This window comes from Monodon monoceros, unplaced genomic scaffold (assembly GCF_005190385.1).
Source record: "Monodon monoceros isolate NGI ecotype Baffin Bay Population unplaced genomic scaffold, NGI_Narwhal_1 Super_Scaffold_21, whole genome shotgun sequence".
Lineage (NCBI taxonomy): Eukaryota > Metazoa > Chordata > Mammalia > Artiodactyla > Monodontidae > Monodon > Monodon monoceros.
Window position 1 is genome coordinate 126,895,843 of NW_021703778.1, and position 20,784 is coordinate 126,916,626.

General features: G+C 36.3%; 2 protein-coding genes across 6 annotated transcripts in view; one reads left to right on the forward strand and one right to left on the reverse strand.

Annotated features, from left to right (window-relative positions):
• STYX (serine/threonine/tyrosine interacting protein) overlaps nt 1-12,811 on the forward strand; it is a 40,848-nt gene extending 28,037 nt beyond the window's left edge. For 2 of the 4 annotated variants that reach the window (XM_029238765.1, XM_029238766.1), the window contains one exon: nt 34-3,624. In XM_029238765.1, the coding sequence (XP_029094598.1) occupies nt 34-107 (74 nt within the window). In that variant the 3' untranslated portion in view covers nt 108-3,624. Of the gene's footprint in view, nt 1-33; nt 3,625-7,510; nt 7,731-10,626; nt 10,790-12,029 lie in introns of those variants that run through there. The other 2 variants (XR_003795997.1, XR_003795996.1) reach the window with 2 other exon arrangements.
• Nucleotides 2,720-19,782, reverse strand: GNPNAT1 (glucosamine-phosphate N-acetyltransferase 1). 2 transcript variants are annotated; one of them, XM_029238768.1, is made up of 6 exons: nt 19,579-19,782; nt 11,722-11,889; nt 10,650-10,712; nt 9,014-9,141; nt 8,024-8,085; nt 2,720-6,529 (listed from the first exon to the last, which is right to left on the reverse strand). In XM_029238768.1, exons 2-6 carry the CDS (start codon nt 11,873-11,875, stop codon nt 6,382-6,384), a joined length of 555 nt encoding a protein of 184 aa, XP_029094601.1. In that variant the 5' UTR covers nt 11,876-11,889; nt 19,579-19,782; the 3' UTR covers nt 2,720-6,381. The 2 variants fall into 2 exon arrangements, with proteins under 2 accessions (XP_029094601.1, XP_029094600.1); XM_029238767.1 differs by having other exon boundaries at nt 5,303-6,529; nt 19,569-19,782.
• Between the last annotated feature and the right edge of the window lie 1,002 nt (nt 19,783-20,784).

The following is a 20,784-nucleotide window of genomic DNA, read 5'->3' on the forward strand; positions in this document are numbered from 1 at the left end:
CATTATATGTTATGTTCATACAATAACTTTTAGGCAGTTTGAAGAGAACACATGAAGAAGAAGATGATTTTGGAAACATGCAAGTGGCGACTGCACAGAATGGCTGATTGAAGAGCAACAGTATAGAGGATGTGAATTTCTATTTGGGAAGGAGAAAATACTACAGACAGTAATAATGTAAAATGGTAAAAACACAAGTAGTTTCTTTTCACTTATATGTTGCTTCCAGACGTGTTTCTCTGCAACTTGTTGAGCAACATTTTAAGATGTCGGACTTCTGCAATAGATGGCACTGATGGTTTTATTCCTTTTTTTTTTTTTTTTTAATTCTTTACAGTTTTATTATAAACAAAGAATTTTGGACTTGCAAAGAGGTATTATTGCAATAATGCACTTTTCATACTTGAAATTTATTTGTATGATATAAAGTTGTTACTTTAAACAAAATGCAAGTTAGGGGGGACTTGTTTATAAAATCTGGGTAATTTATAACAAAAGAATTTCCTAAAGTTTGCTAAAAATTCATTTTGTTTTACATATTACATTTTAAAAATAATTTTACAGTTCAATTTTATGATGGAGCCTCTTACAGAAACATTAACAAATGCAGGAATCTGCCACATTTCTTTTTAATATAATTCAATAGCTTAATTATCTTTTAGTTTTTTTAAACTTCTTGATCCCATCTTAATAATCTTTAAATCATGACATTAGCCATCTGTCCTTACTTTAACATGATCCAAGTATTGCTTCTTTTCCTACTACCTTCCTAATTTTATCCTATAGAAAAAAAAGTTTAATGAACAAAGGAAAATGTTTCGCTTTATAATACCAGATGCTCAAAAACAAGGAGAGTTTTAAACTCAAGTGACTTTCCTTTAGCATTCTTAAAAGCCAAATGTTGTGTTTGTTCTTTTGAGTTGTGTAGCCTGTTTTTTCTTTGTCCAAAATGGTTCTAAATAGAATATAATAAACCAGTGTAGCACTATTTTTTTTCCTAAACAAAGCCCAAAAAAGAAAAGTGCCTTGCCTCATTAGAAAATATAAAAAATAAATCCTCACGTCCTCTAAATTAGTATGTAGAACAGTGAAAAGTTTTGAACTTTTTTCTGTAATTTTTTTTAAACCATAAATTAGTTCAAACTGAAAGTCTTAAGGCTTGAAGAAACCTTAGTAAATTATTTGGAATATGGAGCATTTACTCCATTTTTATGTTGTCTTAATGATTCTGTGAGATTGTTCTGGCTCAGAGAAATGCTTTTCTTTGAGGATGCATTTATTGGGGAAAAGTGATTGTGGGAGACTTCAGTGTATTATACATTAGTGTTGTAATCAGTTCTTGGCATTGCATTAATCCAAATTTCCCCCATAATTTGCATTAGCAAAGTCACTTTAGGGATCCTAGGTTCTCCATGTTTTTATTTATACATATAAAAATTGTTCTAAGAAAAACATTTTTGCTATTTTAAGTATGATGTTGGGGAGGAGAGGAGTGTTTTTAACTTTTTATAGTTGGTGATTTAGGGTAGCACAAACAAAAGTCCTTTGTATCTCACTTTCCTCAGTCCTCTCTTGAGGTGCTTTACTGATGGGACTTGTAATGTAGCAAGTTACCTACTTCGCTTTCCTCCCTAACGTGTAATAATACAGTAAAAGCTTTTTTATCCAGCAGAGCAGGAGAGTGGCAGTGAATCAAAACTGCTTTGTTAATTAAGCGTTAATTCTGCTGCCCCAGGTGGTATTCCTCTTATTTCCCTTCCCTTCCTTATTTTACCACCCTAAAATAACAGCATTATTGTCAATCCCATTGTAGTCTTGTATTCTGTTGTGTGATTAGGTCATTGGGTGTGGTGGTCTAGTATAGTCAAGATTTGCATTGAGTGTTCAGAAATTCCAGCTGGTGAAGTGCCAGATAATACAACTTTCCTGTATATAGATCATTATTGGTTAGGTCAGCAAAGATCTCTCTTGCAAACTAATAATCTGTGATGCTTCATTCCACAAAAACGGCTTAAAAGAATCTTCGTAATAGTCCATTTAGGTTTTAAAAATGAGGCAGTTAAGATTTTCTAAATTAATTTCTTAAATACACATATCCTCTCTAGTAGTCTGGCCAAGAGTACAGGTTTGGTTATTAATTTACAGTTGGTAATTTTCCACTTTTTCTAACCACTGAAATTTTTATGTTGGCACTAAAGTGCCTGCCCAGCACTGTATATTAAAGACTCTCACAAACACTAGAAAAAAGGACTGTCATCTTCTTGAGTACAAATTAATACGGACAAAAAGTTTATTCTTTCTATAAGAATACTGCAAGTTTGTTTTATCTTGGTTTCATTCTTCCACCCAGTGTTCAACTAGTTCTTCTGGTAGCTCTTCCTATTCTTCTGTTTGGTTCCATTTCTATAATTCCTCTGTTTCCACTGATGTTTTGTGATAGCTAACTACAGTACATTTAACCAATCATGATTTATTTTCTAGAATATTTGAGTAATGTATGAGTGACCCAGCACCCAATTTTAAACATTAAATATTAACCTGGGCACAGAATTTAAAATGATATTGCATCAAAACATAGGAGAACTGCTTTATTTTCCATTTTGAAAGTATGAAACTTCAATATTGAAAATATTCAAACTGGAATGGCAGTATTCTTACCTTGTAATTTCAGTCCATTGGTTCCTGTTAATTTCTTATCAGATGTTTAAACAGCAGTTACCTTTGTTTATTTGTATCTACTCTGTGGTGGAAGTATTAAACCATGATACCCTTTGCTACCAACTCTCAACCACCTAACTTTCAGAGCAGACTATTTGTTTTGGGAGGATTTTGTGCTTCATCTGAGTTTAGAAGTAATGTCAGAAAATGTTAAGCATGTCCTTTTAAAGAAAATATAAGGTTTATAATTGTCTTATTACCATGGTAATTTAAATGAATTAGAAGTATTTAACTGCAATCTTGAATTATAAAGTTGGGATGCATATATAGAGATATATATCAAAATCTCAACTTGATGTAAAGTAAATGAGCAGTTACCTGGCAGACTTTTTTTTTCAGATAACTGTTTAATCCATAATTCCATAACAAACTTAGCTTCACTTCAATATTTATTTGTCCATTCATCAGTGCTCCAATAGGTAAATGATAGGAAATAGCTGAAAATTACTAAAAGATTTTTTTTTTTAATTGATTAGAAAAATAAGTTTCTAGGGTCTTTGAATGCTGGATTTTTTTTTTTTTGTCTTATCCATCCATGGCAGCTAAAAAAAAAAAAATCACTCAAAATATTCAGGTTTACATGCTAGCTCTCTCTCATAGGGAGTTGCCATACCTCACAGTTCAAAGTGTATTTTGTAGATCAGTAACATTATACTGACATGTAATTGCAATTTACTATGCAGCAAAAATAATTCACAAAGAAAAATAACCTACAGTGTCTATTTACCTTTGTATAGACAATTGCTTAAGTTACTCTGCTTCTAACATCTGTACTTGGATCAAATGCTTATGTATGTATAGGAATGTCACAGTGCAAGATGCTGCTAGCTCAGGCACAAAGTATTAAAATTATTTTGTGAAGATTGATGGTTGTATTAAAACTGGTGTGCCATTATACCTCAAAAAGATTGAAAAGCTCATTTATACTGCTTATGCCTCAGAACCTCTTTACTTAGATTGTTGTCTTCTAGGTAAAAGTAACCCAATTTTAGTCCCACACAGATTAAGAAGGATGAATGAACATTGGATATTGAGAAGCACTTAAGAGTATTTTCTAAAACATTGTGATCACACATAAAAATTATGGTCAGTACACGGAAGGCCCAAGTTTCAGCTCAAGTATATATTTTTTTGGGGGGGTGGTACGCGGGCCTCTCACTGTTGTGGCCTCTCCCGTTGCGGAGCACAGGCTCCGGACGCGCAAGCTTAGCGCCCATGGCTCACGGGCCTAGCCGCTCTGTGGCATGTGGGATCTTCCCGGACCGGGGCACGAACCCGTGTCCCCTGCATCGGCAGGCGGACTCTCAACCACTGTGCCACCAGGGAAGCCCCAGCTCAAGTATATTTTAAACAATTAGTTGAACAAGTTTGGAGTTGAAAGTGAGGAAATTTGTGAATGAAGGAAAGGGTAAGGCCACATCCATAGAACAGCTTCCAGCTCATTAAAAAAAATACTTTTTGCTTTCAGTTTTCCCCTTGTTAGCCTACCTACATAATATTCTTCATCAAATCTAAGACATCATCATTAGCATCTCTACACCACCTTTTTGATCCTACTAAAAGGCAAAAAATATTGCTGAATAAACTAAGACAAGCCACCGATCATAAAATGCATCCACATTTCCAAATGTTACATGTAAAAAAGAAAAAAAAGTGCTTGAGAGTCAGTGAAATACAAATATATAAAATACATGGAGCAAAATAAAAATCACAATTGCCACTTCGTTATACCTTTTCAAAAGTAAACAATGCTCAAAAGTGTATATATTGAAATGTTCTATGCAGTTTTTTTCATACTCAATTTTACCCACAAAATGGCTTAGAAAAATCAAATTTCTCTGGTTAACTAAAGCTAAATACAGATCATCAGTTTCCTCAATTTTTATGTATTACACCTTACCTACAACTCTATTTCCTGTAGGGGGGGATTTAAGATAAGACCTTAAGAACACTATTTAAAGGGATTTATTGAAATAGCCACCTTATAGTTTTACTTCAAATTGTTCAGTGGTAAGAAATGAAATAAAGCATTTAATTTTGCCTTTTATTAGGGTTTTTTTTGGTGTTTTTTTCCTGGCCATGCAGCACAGCATGCGGGATCTTAGTTCCCCAAACCAGGGATCGAACTCGTGCCCCCTGCAGTGGGAGCACAGAATCTTAACCACTGGACCACCAGGGAAGTCCCTATTAGGTTTATTTGTTAACAGGGGTTTTAAATTACCAGACTGTACCTAGTAAAGCTGGTGTTATCAAGGTTATAGGACTCCTAAAAAAGCAAAACTTAGCTGTGTTGCTTTCACTAGGGACAGATCAATTCATCTGCCTATATCATTAGCAGGTGAGTAGTACACCCTCTGTTGGTGAAGAATTTCTGTTGTTTTAGAAAGCCGACTTTAGCTTTACTGCATGGAGGGAAATCTGAAATCTAGTTGAGGTAGGTGAGAATCAAAGGGATGAGAAACAGGTGATCTTTACTTTCTAAGCTCCTTTTACAAAAGGTACACAAAACTAAGATTTTATGAACCATGACTTGACCTAATAATTCAATAGACAACTCAAGAAAAGCACAGAAAACATTTAGATTCTAACAAAAGACTATTCATATGAACAGGTTTAATGTAACATGAAATGTAAAAGATTCGAACCAGTAGTGAAGTATCTAATTCTTATTTCAACTTAAAAAAAATAATTAAAATAAATAAAATCAAAATAGGATAGTGACCAGAATAGTACCATTATAATCACATTAAATAGAAAAGCTTCCATCAACATTTTAAGAATGTAATAAATGCAGTATGATACATTTTAAAATACTCCACTCAATTTTGTAATCCATTTTCATAAAAATGTTACTCAGAAGAGAGGCTCAGACACCCATGGAAAAATGAGAAATCGGCTTAGAAATACATAATATGCCAGGATTTACTAATTCACTGTTAAAAAGTACCTTATATTTCTCTTAGATATTTTAAACAAATGAATAATTATTACATTTAACATATAAGACAGGTGGTACTTCAGCTACATTAGAATTATATCAACTTTTAGATGTACATTTAAATTGTCACATTTTATAAGAAGTTAATTTTCATTTCTCCTTATTTTAAAGGCTCACCAGGTTTGCCAGTACAGTATTAGGATCAGCAAATGTTGGACTGAACTACATTTAGTTATAATATGTCTAACATCCAATTTCACGTAATATATGTGAAATGATACACCCCTATGTGGTATTTAGATATATTTCTTTGAAAAAAATATTAATTTTATGAATGTGATAAGAAACAGCCTTATTCACTGTATGCTTTTTTTTTTTTAATGAGCAGTACAGATAGCAGACATATAACTTCTTACTACCTATACTGACTACTAAGAAATAAAGCCGAACTTTAGAAAAATACAATGCAAGAAAAGATTCAAGTTAAAAATATACTCCTTTGGTTAAAAATCATCCCCTTAACAATTTCATCTGTAATCTAAACTCAGCATGTCTCACCAGCCCAAAGTAATCTTCTAAATGTCATTATACTTGTATTACAGTGTTTTTTTCAATCCAGTATTTATGGAGGTCACTGGGTTGCGGCAACAAAATACTTTAACTCTAGGAAGAGAGTGTAGCCTTGTTGCATCAGCTCCTTTGACAGATGTCTTTCTTAAAAGGTTTTACTTTAGAAACCTCTGACACATGTAGTTTTCTTCAGATACTGTATATCCAAACTTTTTATAGAAACCAGCGTTTTGTGGTAGACATTCAAGGGTAATCTTATAACAGTTCAGTTTCTTGCTTAGCAAAGTAAGGGTTGATAATAACCTGAAATTAAAGAAAAAAAAGGTAGGCAAGGCATAGAGCATTTGTTAATAAAAATGGATTTTAGTAACAATGTGAGTGACTATCACATAAAACTTCAAGTTTTTATTACAAATAGGTTTATTAGATCATGGCCCTTCCCACTATATTCATTTAAACATTCAAATTGTAAGTGGTTAAACATTTAAATCACCCGAAGCATTTGATTTTGTTTCAAATATACTTTAGTAATCTCCAGCCCATTAATAAATAGAACAAATATTATCCTAAACCCTGAACTCACCCTAAACCCTCTTTAAAAATAGGTTTTAACATTAATATTAACACCAAAGACTAGAAACCTTTTTAAAAATATGGCCAAAATTAATCTTTTTCTCTAGATCTATTCAAACTATTTAGGAATAGCCAACATAAAATGGGTAAATAATTGCTTTGTTCTTTATCATTTTTAAAGTTACTTAAATATTTGTGAAAGAATGTATTAGGTTAACTCTGGATTGGTTGTAACAAGTGTAAACAAGTGTAACAAGTGTAAACAAAGCAAAAATGTATACATCTTTATAAAAACTAGGAAAGATCTACAAAAATTTACCTGAAGGGTTTTCTCATGTTGTATAGATTGAAAAATCTTATTCTGAAGACAGAACCTCTTGATTGAAGTTACACAATTATAAAAGGCATGACTAAGTTACATGGACTAGAAATACTGGAAATTGGTCTCTTTCATTCACTGATGTATACCAAATACCTTGAATAGTATCTGGCATATAGCAGGTGCTTAATATTTACTGAGTGAATTCCTTAAAACTCAGAAGGGATAATATTAAAAAGCAAGTTCTATTTTATAAATAAGCAATAAACCTATGAAACTTACTTTAAAAGATTTAGATAAATGTATAGAGGATTACACTGTGAAGGCTGTTTCAGTACATGCTTCTAAAACTTCGTAACTGAGAACATTTCCTTTGTTTTTAAATATGACAGAGAAACGGACAAATTACTTGGCTCACCAAAAGTTTGTTTCCTACTACTATAAGAGTACTATTGGGGCTTCCCTGGTGGCGCAGTGGTTGAGAGTCCGCCTGCCAATGCAGGGGACACGGGTTCGTGCCCCAGTCCGGGAAGATCCCACACGCCACGGAGCGGCTGGAGCCTGTGCTTCCGCAACGGGAGAGGCCACAACAGTGAGAGGCCCGCGTACCGCAAAAAAAAAAAAAAAAAAAAAAGGTACTACTATTAAAAGTTAATAACTAAGGTGTTGCTGTTTTAACAGTACACTTCCAATTTCCAAACTTTATGGTAAAAATTATATTAAAATACCTTATTTCTTCATTAAATTCAGTCTAAGCTATGGAGTGAGAATGAGTTCATAATTAATGATGCTTAAAAAACTTCAAACAGTAAAACACTTTTAAAAAAGTATCTTGCAAGAAACTATAAACTGAAACACAAAGAGTATCTAATTTATCCAGGGTTACCTTGTTTCTGCCTACTTACAATTTGCCAAGCTGCTTTCCTCTGCATTCATCACTAACAACAACATCTTCTACTCTTCCTCTCTGAAAATATTTACAATGTTTAAAGGACTAAGCATGTAGTTTTGTTTTAGTTAAATCAACAAGTGACGGTAAGAATTAATTGATAAATGTTTTGTAAACCTGAACTTTGCAAAATGCAAAGTTTTTAAACTTACTATTAGAGGAGATAATACAATCAATCAATTTGTGGCCTAATTTTGCTTTGTCTGTATCTTAAACCTTCCCACCCCATTATTTTAAAGCAAGTCTCAAAATCCACATCACCAAAATGTAATCTTGTCATGAATGTACTACATCCATCATCCTACTCCTTGCTTAATTGCAATTTATTTCAGACATCCAAATACAGTTTATTAATTTCTAGTACAGAAACCACACCAAAATTCATACTTCACAGAATAATTCCAAGTGTTTTCTATCATATTCTCATTGGATTACCTAGGTTTTGTTTTCTTTACTATTTCATGTGAGTCATGAGGAGTGAAGGAAATCTACAGGCATTAGAAGTGTCACAATTAGAACAGAATATATTATTCTGAACCCTTTACCACTGGGAAACTGATGGGAATTTGTGTTAATGTAGTATATTCAAAGTACTGTTTTTGAATAAAAATTAGCATTAGAGATTCCAAACATTACTGCCAAATTCCACGATGCTGACTCGATTTCTCTTTGTCTATACCAATTCTAACACCTTACAGAACAATTTTTAGCAAACAATTCATATTATTAACACATTTTCTTCCTCATAACTCTTAGAAGACAATGGGAAATTGACTGTTACTAAGTGATTTCTAAGAAGCAAAACTTTTATTCTAGCCAATATTTGGCTCTCTCATTTTACAATAAAAAGCAGTGGGAAAACAGACTTGTCTAATGGTAACTCAAAGTCGATTTTGCTAGAAAACACATATCCATTTTACTCATAAGCATTAATATGAACTCATACCTTAGCACAGGAATGGATGAATTTATGTTCTATTATCAGAGTTGCTGTAGCAACTATCTGTCCTAAAGTTACATCTTCCACAACTGTAACATAATAATCCCCAGATTTCTTCATGTGCTCAAAAGATTCTGTGGAAATTGGAAAATAGTGTTATGTGGCAGACATTAAACTTTATTAGGTGCCAGAAAAATACTAGAATTAGCTTACTTCAATAAATATTATTGAATATTTATAGCTGTTTTACCACAGTAATTTTAAAGAAAATATCAATTATTAAAAATGACCAAGTAGTTGAAATATCAGCAATCAATATCAACTGGGACATAGTCCATACGTTTAAAAAAATCTTCTAGCAAAATAAAGTAAGACTAAGATAGCTATTTTAGATGAACAGCACTTAAAATACAAATAAATTGTACATGTTGCCATTACTGTGATTAGTGTATGAAAACTTTTATATCTTCATTACTAGTTAACTTTAAATTAATTAACGTTTTCACTTGACAGATATTCACGCAGAACAAAACTCTTTGCAAATTTTAATAAGAGAATGTTTATGTGTCTCCATTCTTTAATTTTTAGTCTTTTGATTTTAAAATAACTTGACAAAGTAGTTTTCAATTTTCCCTTTGTGCTCTCAAGTGTTCCATGATTACATGACCTGTTTTAGAAATAGAATCATCATTTTTGTTTGCTTTGAAAGCACCTTGTGAAGTAGATAAAAAAATGTCTTCATTTCCCAGCTTTTCCCAAAGCCACATAGCAAACAGGAGCAAAAGTGGAATAAATATCTTCCCCTCAAATTGACTTTTAGTACTTATATTGATGAAATAACATGATTTTTCATCTAATCTGATATGCCTGCAAAGAATTATTCAAGAATAAAAACTGAGCCTAACAGTCTCAACATACTGTTTATTTCCACAGTCTTGTTCTAGTAATGGGTCTGGAGTGGGAAGAAATAAATTCAATGAAGGAAAAGAAACAATGAGAATCAGGAAATAATAATCTTCATCTCAGGAAGGTCATATAGAGTACAAAATAAAATTACCTATTGAAGGAAATGAAGAAAATAGGAAGACACTGTTAAGAGCATTGGATGGAGTCAGGAAGGTGGTAGTTCTTTTCTTACCAATAACTTCCTGTGATCTTGGGAAGTCATTTGGCCTGTCTTTTAATTTCCATCCTCTCATATGTATTAAAAAGGGGGAGGGATGAACTAAAAGATACCTGCCAACCTTAAAATTCAATATAAATGAACCAAAAAATAAATTTAGAACATATTTTCTTACATTTTTGATTGGGTGATAAAATTTCTGTGAAATGACCTAACCACATGAAAGGTAAACACTACAATAAAAAACACTCTCTAAGGTTGCCACACAGGTTCTGTGCTACAGTAATTATCTAAAAGTAGCCAGGTATTTTGTAAAACATGGTAGTTGCTACATTTGGATTCTAAAACAGTTCAGCTACATTAAACATTTAAATAAGAAAATAGCTAATTTGTTATTTGAATAATTTCGAGCTATTTGAACAAAACCACAAGTAGACACTGAACAGAGCTCTAAACAAAAATAAAATCTTGTTTCCCTTTATTTCTTTTCCTTCAGGAAAAAGAGACTGTAGGACTTACTCATAAATTGTTCCGGGTTGACAACTCCAGTCTCTGTCAGCTGACCTAGTACCTTAAAAAAACCTAGTTTTGAAAAACAGATTTCAAGTCATGAGAACAGCAAACGAAATATATATCAAAAGAAGTAATGTGTCAAGCTGGTGAGCAATTATTTTTTCAAAACTTTATGTAATGAACTATTTTAAAAGATTAAACTGAAACCCATTATTCTTTCTATTATCACTACGTAAAACAAATAGTAGTAGGTTTTACCAATGTTTTTGCCTGCATAACATTTTTGGAATAGTGCTGACCTTAATACTCAATATTTACAGAACCAGCATGTACAGTTTTCAATGTAATTTGCATTACATTCAACACAAGGGATGCCGAATTTTCCCAAATATGTGCTTTGGTTTTACTTAAAAATGCAAGATTCTCATTATGACCAAATATGATACTATTTGTAAAATAAAATATAAATAACATTGTTGAGACTACAGTTTTTAAAGATTCCTGATTAATTTCATTAATTTCAACTTTAAATTAATGTGAATAGCATAGAATGTTGAGAATCTTAACTTCTATACACCCAATAATTAATATGACCAAAATATAATAGTTTCTTAAGATTTCCTACCAAGAAGAAAACTGTAAAAAGTTAATTTTTGATTACTGAAATTTAAGGAAGTCATTTTGGAGAATTTAGATGTTAAAAAAAGGAATACATGTAGACAAAACCTTTTGCAACTTATCCAAGGCAAATTATCTTTATCCTCATTCTCCATCCAGCTTCTTAGAGAAGATTCTTCCTTACGTGTCATTATACAAGATAATTTCCCCTTTTTGGCTGCTTAATTAGGAAGGAACACTGTTGTATTTAAGTCATTTGAAATACTGTAATACAGTACTGTAATACAGTAACATCTGGTCTGTACACATTGGAATTGAGTTCTCAGTCACTTTAAAATTTAAGCACAAAGAATAAAAGTCCAATAGTATTTTTAAAAATTATAGGCATCATCATCGTGTTTGTGGAGAACACAGAATGCTAACTATAAGTCTAACCAGAATTTGTAAACTGAGTCCATACCTCTATTTAAATCAGCAGTACAAAGAGGCCTCAAAACCAAACCTTCTCCAGGATGTGTTGGGGAAATGGCTGGAGAAAATGTAGCTGTATTCTGACTCCAGTCCACTTCTTTGAGTAGACTTGGGTCAAACATAGGCGTTTCATCAGGTTTCATCTTTGCAGTAAGGTCTAAAATAAAATTTTAAATGTTAAGCCATTTTGTTTAATAGAAGATTGTTGATTGTCAAGAATGTCAATTTTTTTTTTTTTTTTTTTTTTGCGGTACGCGGGCCTCTCACCCCTGTGGCCTCTCCCGTTGCGGAGCACAGGCTCCGGACGCGCAGACCCAGCGGCCATGGCTCACGGGCCCAGCTGCTCCGCGGCACGTGGGATCCTCCCGGACCGCAGCACGAACCCGTGTCCCCTGCATCGGCAGGCGGACTCTCAACCGCTGCGCCACCAGGGAAGCCCAAGAATGTCAATTTCTTAATAAAAATTAATGCGATTAGAAAAATTCTTTAACAGGTATGCAAGATATTTTATTTTAGCCTATCCTGACTCTAACATCAAATGCCACAGCTACAGCTCTATAGAAAACTCACAGATTCTATCAGACAGTAAACAAGTGACTAAATTTAGAAGTTTTACACTTGAAAACTCCATTTTCTAATAGGACCTTTAAAGCATTTTTTCCTCTGGGTCAGTGCTACTAGTGTAGCACTGTGAATAGCTGACTTTTCAGGAGTTTTTTTTTTTTACATTATTTAATTTTATTATTGGGCTAAGGAGTATCTCATCAGTTTTACCTGACACTAAAGAAGACTTACTGGGTGTGTAACTTTTTTAAAAATTATTAACCATGAACAGAAAATTCTCTGCATTCACTGGAATATTTGGTCTCAGCTATGATAGATTCACACCAAGACTATCTACTGGATTTTGTTTTCACAGCAGTCTTTCTAAAAATCTATAAGTTTCTCAGCTACATCTAAGCAGCTTAAGAATAGCCAGTGTCACAAAAACAGAAATATAGATCAATGGAACAGGATAGAAAGCCCAGAGATAAATCCACGCACATATGGTCACCTTATCTTTGATAAAGGAGGCAAGAATATACAATGGAGAAAAGATAGCCTCTTCAGTAAGTGGTGCTGGGAAAACTGGACAACTACATGTAAAAGAATGAAATTAGAACACTCCCTAACACCATACACAGAAATAAACTCAAAATGGATTAAAGACCTAAATGTAAGGCCAGATGCTATCAAACTCTTAAAGGAAAACACAGGCAGAACACTCTATGACATAAATCACAGCAAGATCCTTTTTGACCCACCTCCTAGAGAAATGGAAATAAAAACAAAAATAAACAAATGGGACCTAATGAAACGTAAAAGCTTTTGCACAGCAAAGGAAACCATAAACAAGATGAAAAGACAACCCTCATAATGGGAGAAAATACTTGCAAATGAAGCAACTGACAAAGGATTAATCTACAAAATTTACAAGCAGCTCATGCAGCTCAATATCAAAAAAATAACCCAATCCAAAAAAGGGTAGAAGCCCTAAATAGACATACAGATTGCCAACAAACACATGAAAGAATGCTCAACATCATTAATCATTAGAGAAATGCAAATCAAAACTACAATGAGATATCTCACACTGGTCAGAATGGCCATCATCAAAAAATCTAGAAACGATAAATGCTGGAGAGGGTGTGGAGAAAAGGGAACACTCTTGCACTGCTGGTAGGAATGTGAATTGATACAGCCACTATGGAGAACAGTATGGAGGTTCCTTAAAAAACTAAAAATAGAACTACCATACGACCCAGCAATCCCACTACTGGGCATGTACCCTGAGAAAACCATAATTGAGAAAGAGTCATGTACCACAATGTTCACTGCAGCTCTATTTACAATAGCCAGTACATGGAAGCAAACTAAGTGCCCATCAACAGATAAATGGATAAAGAAGATGTGGCACATGCATACAATGGAATATTACTCAGCCATAAAAAGAAACGAAATTGAGTTATTTGTAGTGAGGTGGATGGACCTAGAGTCATACAGAGTGAAGTAAGTCAGAAAGAGAAAAATACTGTATGCTAACACATATATATGGAATCTAAAAAACAAAACAAAAAAAGGTCATGAACCTAGGGACAAGATGGGAATAAAGATGCGGACCTACTAGAGAATGGACTTGAGGATACGGGGAGGGGGAAGGGTAAACTGGGACAAAGTGAGAGAGTGGCATGGACATATATACACTACCAAATGTAAAATAGATAGCTAGTGGGAAGCAGGTGCATAGCACAGGGAGATCAGCTCGGTGTTTTGTGACCACCTATAGCGGTGGGATAGGGAGGGTGGGAGGAAGGGAGATGCAAGAGGGAAGAGATGGGGATATATGTATATGTATAACTGATTCCCTTTGTTATAACGCAGAAACTAACACACCATTGTAAAGCAATTATACTCCAATAAAGATGTTAAAAAAAAAAAGCCAGTGTTTTTCATGCTATTGAAAAATGATCAATTACGGTATTTTCCTCTCTTTTGAACATTCAGAAACGGTCAGGTTCTTATTAGGTGTGGTCTAATAAAACTGAGACTTAAATAAGATATAATGATAGAAAGAATGAAAAACATATGAAGCATAAAAATGGCTGGGGGGGGGGGCGGTGCTTCCCTGGTGGCGCAGTGGTTAAGAATCTGCCTGCCAATGCAGGGGACACAGGTTCAAGCCCTGGTCCGGGAAGATTCCACATGCCACGAAGCAACTAAGCCCATGTGCCACAACTACTGAGTCTGCGCTCTAGAGCACGCGAGCCACACCTACTGAAGCCCGTGCGCCTAGAGCCCGTGCTCCGCAACAAGAGAAGCCACTGCAGTGAGAAGCCTGCACACCACAACGAAGAGTAGCCCCCGCTCGCCGCAACTAGAGAAAGACCGCACGCAGCAATGAAGACCCAACGCAGCCAAAAAGAGAAAAAAAAGGCTGGTGGGGCACACTTCTGTGGAACAGAGCTGCTGGAGGAAAGTCTTTCTAACAATTATTAGGAGATTGTAAGGCAACCCTGAACTTTGATTTGTAAGCCCATGCCCAGCTAAAGAAACCACAGTTGACCCTTGAACAACATGGGTTTAGGGTGCCAATCCTCCACACAGTCAAAAATGCGCAGTCGAAAAATCATGTATAACTTATGGTCGGCCCTCTGTATCTGCAGTTTCATATCCGTGGATTTAACCAACCTTGGAATGTGTAGTACTGTAATATTTACTGTTGAAAAAAATCTGTATATAAGTGGATCCTTGCAGTTCAAACCCGTGTTGTTAAGGGTCAACTGTATTCTATTTGATACCTGCCTGTACTTCTTTGAAACAAAGAATTTAAAGATATATATCCATAACATACTACCATAAAACAAGAAAGCAATGCCAGAAAAATTAAAGTCCACTTAGTAACAGAACAATTTCCCCAATAACCCAACTCCCAGATGTTCCCTATTTCATAAGTCACAATATGCTTAAGGGCAACTATTCTTAAGTTTTCCTTAAAGGTCGACTGAACTGTATAACCCTATGTAACTATTATATATAGTTTATATATATATATATAATATATATATATATATATATACTCTGCTGCAGTATAGCAGAGGCTTTGGGAAGGTATTGTGATGTAATAATAGAAGTTAACATTGGTTCAGCACTTATGTGCCAGCATTGTTCAAAGAACTTTACACATTACTAATTCACTTACTATAACAATCCTACAGGGTAGGGATGATTATTATCTCCATTTCAACAGATGAGGAAATGCAGGTGTAGACAAGTAACTTGCCCAAGGTCACAGAATTAGCAAAGCTGAAATTGAAACCTAGACATGGAAAGAGCATGAGCTCTGGAGTCAGACCTGGTGTTCAAACATCAACTGTGTGATGATGTCTAAGGAAGTTAAACTGAGAATGTTTCCTCATTTGTAAAATGGAGATGAAACTGTTAGAAGAAATGAATTACTGTATACAAGTACCTAACAGTGCCTGGCACAGGGCAAGTGTTCAACAAGATACACTGATACTTCAGTTAGCAACTAATTTAAAATTTATTTTTATACGTCCTTGTTAACTTTGTTCACCTTTAAATTAATTCATGAGTCAGGCACTGTGCTGGGTACAGGAGCTACAAAAAGATGATCTATTATGTTTATGTTAAACTGAAAGCATTCTTGGAAAGGAAAGAAAGAACTTTAAAAATAATAGATACAAAAAAAATAAATAATAGTTACTATGTAGAATACTGAGAGGTTTGTTTTCTTTCCCTCAAAAAGGACTCAGATCATGTTATGCTGTAAAAACTATGCCTGGATCTAAGAATAGTAATGTAAGGAAATTGTGATGATTAAAACAATCATTCATAAAATTTAACAAGCTTATGGTCCACTTGAAACAGATTTTTTTGTAGATTAATTTTAGTGCATGCAGTTTAGTATTTGTCCCTGATAATTGGACCCCTGAGGCTTTTGAGAGTACTCTAATCTGAAAGATGGATAACAAAATTGTTTTTCAGGTATACAGATAAACAGGCTAAATATTTATCAATAAAGTAAAATGTGTACACTAAGTGCAGAAGTCAGAAAGTATTACAAATTTAAGTTCTTCAAGACAACATACCATTTAAACATTTTGATGTTCATGCTATTTAACATACAGTTGTAAGCATGAAGTTTAAAGAAAGCTCAAAAGGAAATGTGGATGGACATTAAGATAATTTAAAGTTAACTAGATTTCTTCCTATAAAGTTGCCTGAGTTTACAATGAAATGTGCCTAGAAAACTCGCAAAATAGGGTTAATAATTTCTGAGAGAGAGGGGAGGTACACAGGAGAAGAATTAGGATTATGAAGCCTTTAAAGGATTTTAAACAGTAAATACTAATATTTTCCTGTGCTTTTCTTTAATCGATGGTCTTATTCCATGAATGATAAAAATAAATGATGCTGGCTAATATTTATTGAGTACTTTATATACAAATGAAAATACAATGAAAGATCTGACTAGAAAGCAGGCACAGTAACTAGCTCAAGATAACAGAGCAAATAAGGAACAGTGAGGATTCGCAACCAGGGCCAGCTTCAAGGACACAGGGCCCCGCACTTAATTCTCTGCTGCCACTGTCGAAATTATTAATGTTGCCACAAATTATGCAACCATTCCTGCGTGACTCCAGACTCTATACTGTGTAGTACTGAAGAGGCACTAGTGAAGGTGAATTCTCTATTGTGCAAGAGTTTAAAATTTAGTCAAAGCAGCACTTATATTTGGAAAGTAAGAATTTCAGGCTAGTTAAAGTACTTAATGCATTCTGGATAGAAATAAGAATCCATATTCTTATGGCAATCAAAAATTAATATCAAGGGACTTCCCTGGCAGTCCAGCGGTTAAGACTTAGCCTCCCATCGCAGGGGGTGCAGGTTTGATCCCTGGTTGGGGAGCTAAGATCCCACATGCCTCGTGGCCAAAAAACCAGAACACAGAACAGAAGCAATATTGTAACAAATTCAATAAAGACTTTAAAAATGGTCCACATCAAAAAAATCTTTAAAAAAATTAATATCAAAATGTTTACATGAGCTATTTTACAAAACAGAGCCATACTTAAGGTTACCTTCTTTTATCTTATTCTGTCCCCATACAGTAAATTCTGCTGGTGCCCAATTAATATGCTGGGCAAGTTAAAGTAAGATGTGATTTGATACTAAATTTCAAAAGCATTTATAAAAGAGAAAAACAGGTAAATTTATTTGGTTTACAAAAGAAATAGTTTTCAGCATCTTAAAGTGCCCGCAGGTACCACAATATAGGAAATTACAGTAAACAGAAATGCACAGTTGTTTGAAGCTGAATTTCACCATTATCATTGGGGTCTTATTTTGTTTTGTTTCTTTTGGTTTTGCTTTTTTTGGTTTTTTTGGCCACGCTGCTTGTGGGATCTTAGTTCCCCAACCAGGGATCTAACCTGGGCCTACAGCAGTGAAAGTGCCGAGTCTTAACCACTGGACCGCCAGGGAATTCCCTCATTGGGGTCTTATTTTGAAGATTTTAGATTAATTTTAAAAAGTAAACCCTAACCCTTCTTAAGTATTTCTCAAGTACCTTTTCTGTTTAACTACTAAGTTAACAAGCATTTAAAGGCCCATATATGCCTAACCTTAGCCCAATAAATGCCTAGTGAATGAATAATGAATGGTATAAGACTTATCTGGAGATCACATTTCAGAATATCTAGAAGAAAAAAAGATTACCAAACTGCTACAAGTGATATCACAAAAACCATACACCAAATTCATTTTTACTAAGATCACATCAGGTTTTCAGTCAGTTGACCATTCTTTGGACACAGTTTCAACAGGTTTCTCAGCATCTATAGTGCACTAGAATATACGTGGGGAGGAGCTGCTGCTAGAATCAAGCAACTGAGAGCAACAAGTAATAAGATACTGGGAATGAAGATTTCAAAAGTTGATATAAAAATTTAAAAAAACAATCTAAGGTCAAATCTAAATGGACTTTACATATCTCAAGAGCTTTCGGGGCATTACTGTATGACTTCAGTACATGGTTAAAGCAGGAAGGGGGCCCGTGTGCTGTTTGAGACTTTGGGGTTCGTCTACATGCATTTTATAACTATTTCAATAGTAATTTGACTGAATTGTGAATCTAAAGAACACTTCATTCGGTGATGATTTTAATAGGCCTAGCTATATTTATTAAATTATGCAATTACACTTCAGTTGAGAATTTTAAAATTTCCTGATAGTTTATTTGATCCCTGTGACTTAGGCATTATTCCCAGTCTACCCATGAGCAAGCTGGAGCACGTGGAGCTTTCAGTACTTGACCCCAAGGTAACACAGCCAATGAGTGAATTGGGACTAAATCCTCCGATGTTGTTCTCCCGTCTTGAGCTCTACAGTACCATACTCAATAGAAGCCAATATTTACATCATCGTGCCAGACAGGGAGGCGTCTCCCCTATTCTAAAGAATGTCAGTGAATCCTGCCTAATGAAACTGACCTAAATGATTTCTTGAGGTCCATTCTAGGATTTATTCACGAGTGTATATCCTAACAAAACTATAGTCGCCCTTCAATTTAGGATTTATTCACGAGTGTATATCCTAACAAAACTATAGTCGCCCTTCAATTTTGTATGAAATTTTAAGAGTTCGATTTACATAAACAGCTCCTATAAGAGAAATCACAGTACTCAGTGTTTCTAGGGGTAGAAGCCCCCGGAAGAGACAAAGGATGTCCGTCTTTCCTGCGGTGAAAACCCCGATTTAGTCAGTGCAGGTGATCTTCGGAGCAGAATCATGTCCTCAAGTGGCTCCTGACCGCCGTGGGGTGCTACGCGGAAAGGAACGGTGGAAAACAGGGCCAGAGGCGTTCGTGCCCATTTCAAAACCGATGGCGGCAGAGACTGTGAACAACTGTCTCAATCCCCCACGCTAAAGCCTGACGAACGAAAAATTAGTTTCGACCTCAGTCTCTGTTCCTGCCTGCTAGGGCCACCTCCTGCACGGCTGGACCACTGGCCATCATCCCTAACCTCTGCTCCACACGTGTATCCGCTCAACTTGCTCCAAACTGCCCTCTACGCCCTCATACGCACCCAGCTGGCGAAGATAAATGCCCGGCTCCCCGAACGGAACCTCCCCCCGCCCCGGACCGGGCCTAGGCCGCCTCGCCCGGGGGTAGCAGTCACACCTGTTTGATAAACCTGAAGGGCAGGCCCAAGCCGGCACCCAGGGCATCCGGCCGGGCCCCGCTCTCTCTCCCCGACCCCCGGTCCCCCTCACCCGTAGAGACCTGCAGTCGGCGCTCCTCTCCAGGCCCGTCGGATTCTCACCCACCCGGGTACACAGCACTAGATCCACATCCGGCTTCAGCGGCAGCCCCACCTCCTCCACCTCCGGCTCTACAGTCTCCCGCAAGGCCGCCGCTCCGCGAGCCGCCGCCAGGACGTGGCAGCACCGACACCTCCAGCCCGCCCCTGCCCGCTTACGTAGGGCCGCTTGCAGGCGGAGGAGGCAACTGCGGGCGGAGGCGGGGTCGCGAGCCTGGGGGCCGGGAGGGGCGGGGCCTGCGGTCGGCGTCAGCACGTGAGGCGGCGGCGGAGACGTCGTGGGGACTCCACCAGGCAGGCGTGCCGGCAACGAGTCTTGGCACCGCGCGGCACCTGCTCCTCGCTCACTAAGGCTTCCCCCACGGCCTCAGCGTCTCGGTTTAACTGGACATAATTCTGCCTCGGAGTCAGCTAAGCACTGTAAGTGGTGACTAGTGTGTGCATCTTTGGTTCCCAGAGACCAGAGTCTCGGCCTCTTCCGTCTTCGTTTGCCCCTCGTTGCACCTTCCCTTCGTAGTCAGTTCTTTCATTGATTAGGACTTCGGCTACTCGCTGGAGGCTCGAATCTCCTCATCCCCAGTTTTCTGAGTCACACATCCTGCCTCTGTGAGGTGGGACCCCTGCATTCTACTCTGAGACTACGTTTTATTTCTCGCTCAGATCCTTTTTGGATGAACACGGGGGTTAGGACAATGATTCTCAGCTGCGGCGATTTTGCCTCCCAGGAGGCAGTTGGCAATGTGTGGTCATTTTCAACCTCAAGTCTGGGTGAGAGGTGTTACTGGCATCTCTCCAGATGATAGAGGGTAGATATGGGTAGAGATCAGGCATGCTGCGACATGTTTTACAATACAGAGGACAGCTCCCCACAATAAAGAATTACCTGGCCTGAAATGTCAGTATTGCTGAAGTTGAGAAACTCTGGGTTAGGAGAAGAAAACTGACTTTTCTCTGTACTCCCACTTACAAAGCGTCTTACCTAACTAGCACGTGCCCTCATTTTACAGATTGGGAAAGAGTTTCAGAGATGTTAAGTAATTTGCCGAAGTTACGTAGCTAGTAGCTCCCATTCCTTGCCTTGTACCATAAATTTCAACTGATTGAAATTGTTCTTAATACGGTTCAAAGAATTAACACCATATATAGTCTGCCAGAAATAATATTTTCTG

What these genes read in the sequence shown, in the direction of transcription:
- GNPNAT1 (XM_029238768.1), bottom strand. Translation starts at nt 11,875, where the DNA reads ATGAAACCTGATGAAACGCCTATGTTTGACCCAAGTCTACTCAAAGAA. An exon ending in CAACCCGGAACAATTTATGA is followed by an intron (nt 9,142 to 10,649) that starts GTAAGTCCTACA and finishes CAATTTCCACAG; the next exon opens with AATCTTTTGAGCACATGAAG. An exon ending in GGAAAGCAGCTTGGCAAATT is followed by an intron (nt 6,530 to 8,023) that starts GTAAGTAGGCAG and finishes CTTTAATTTCAG; the next exon opens with GTTATTATCAACCCTTACTT.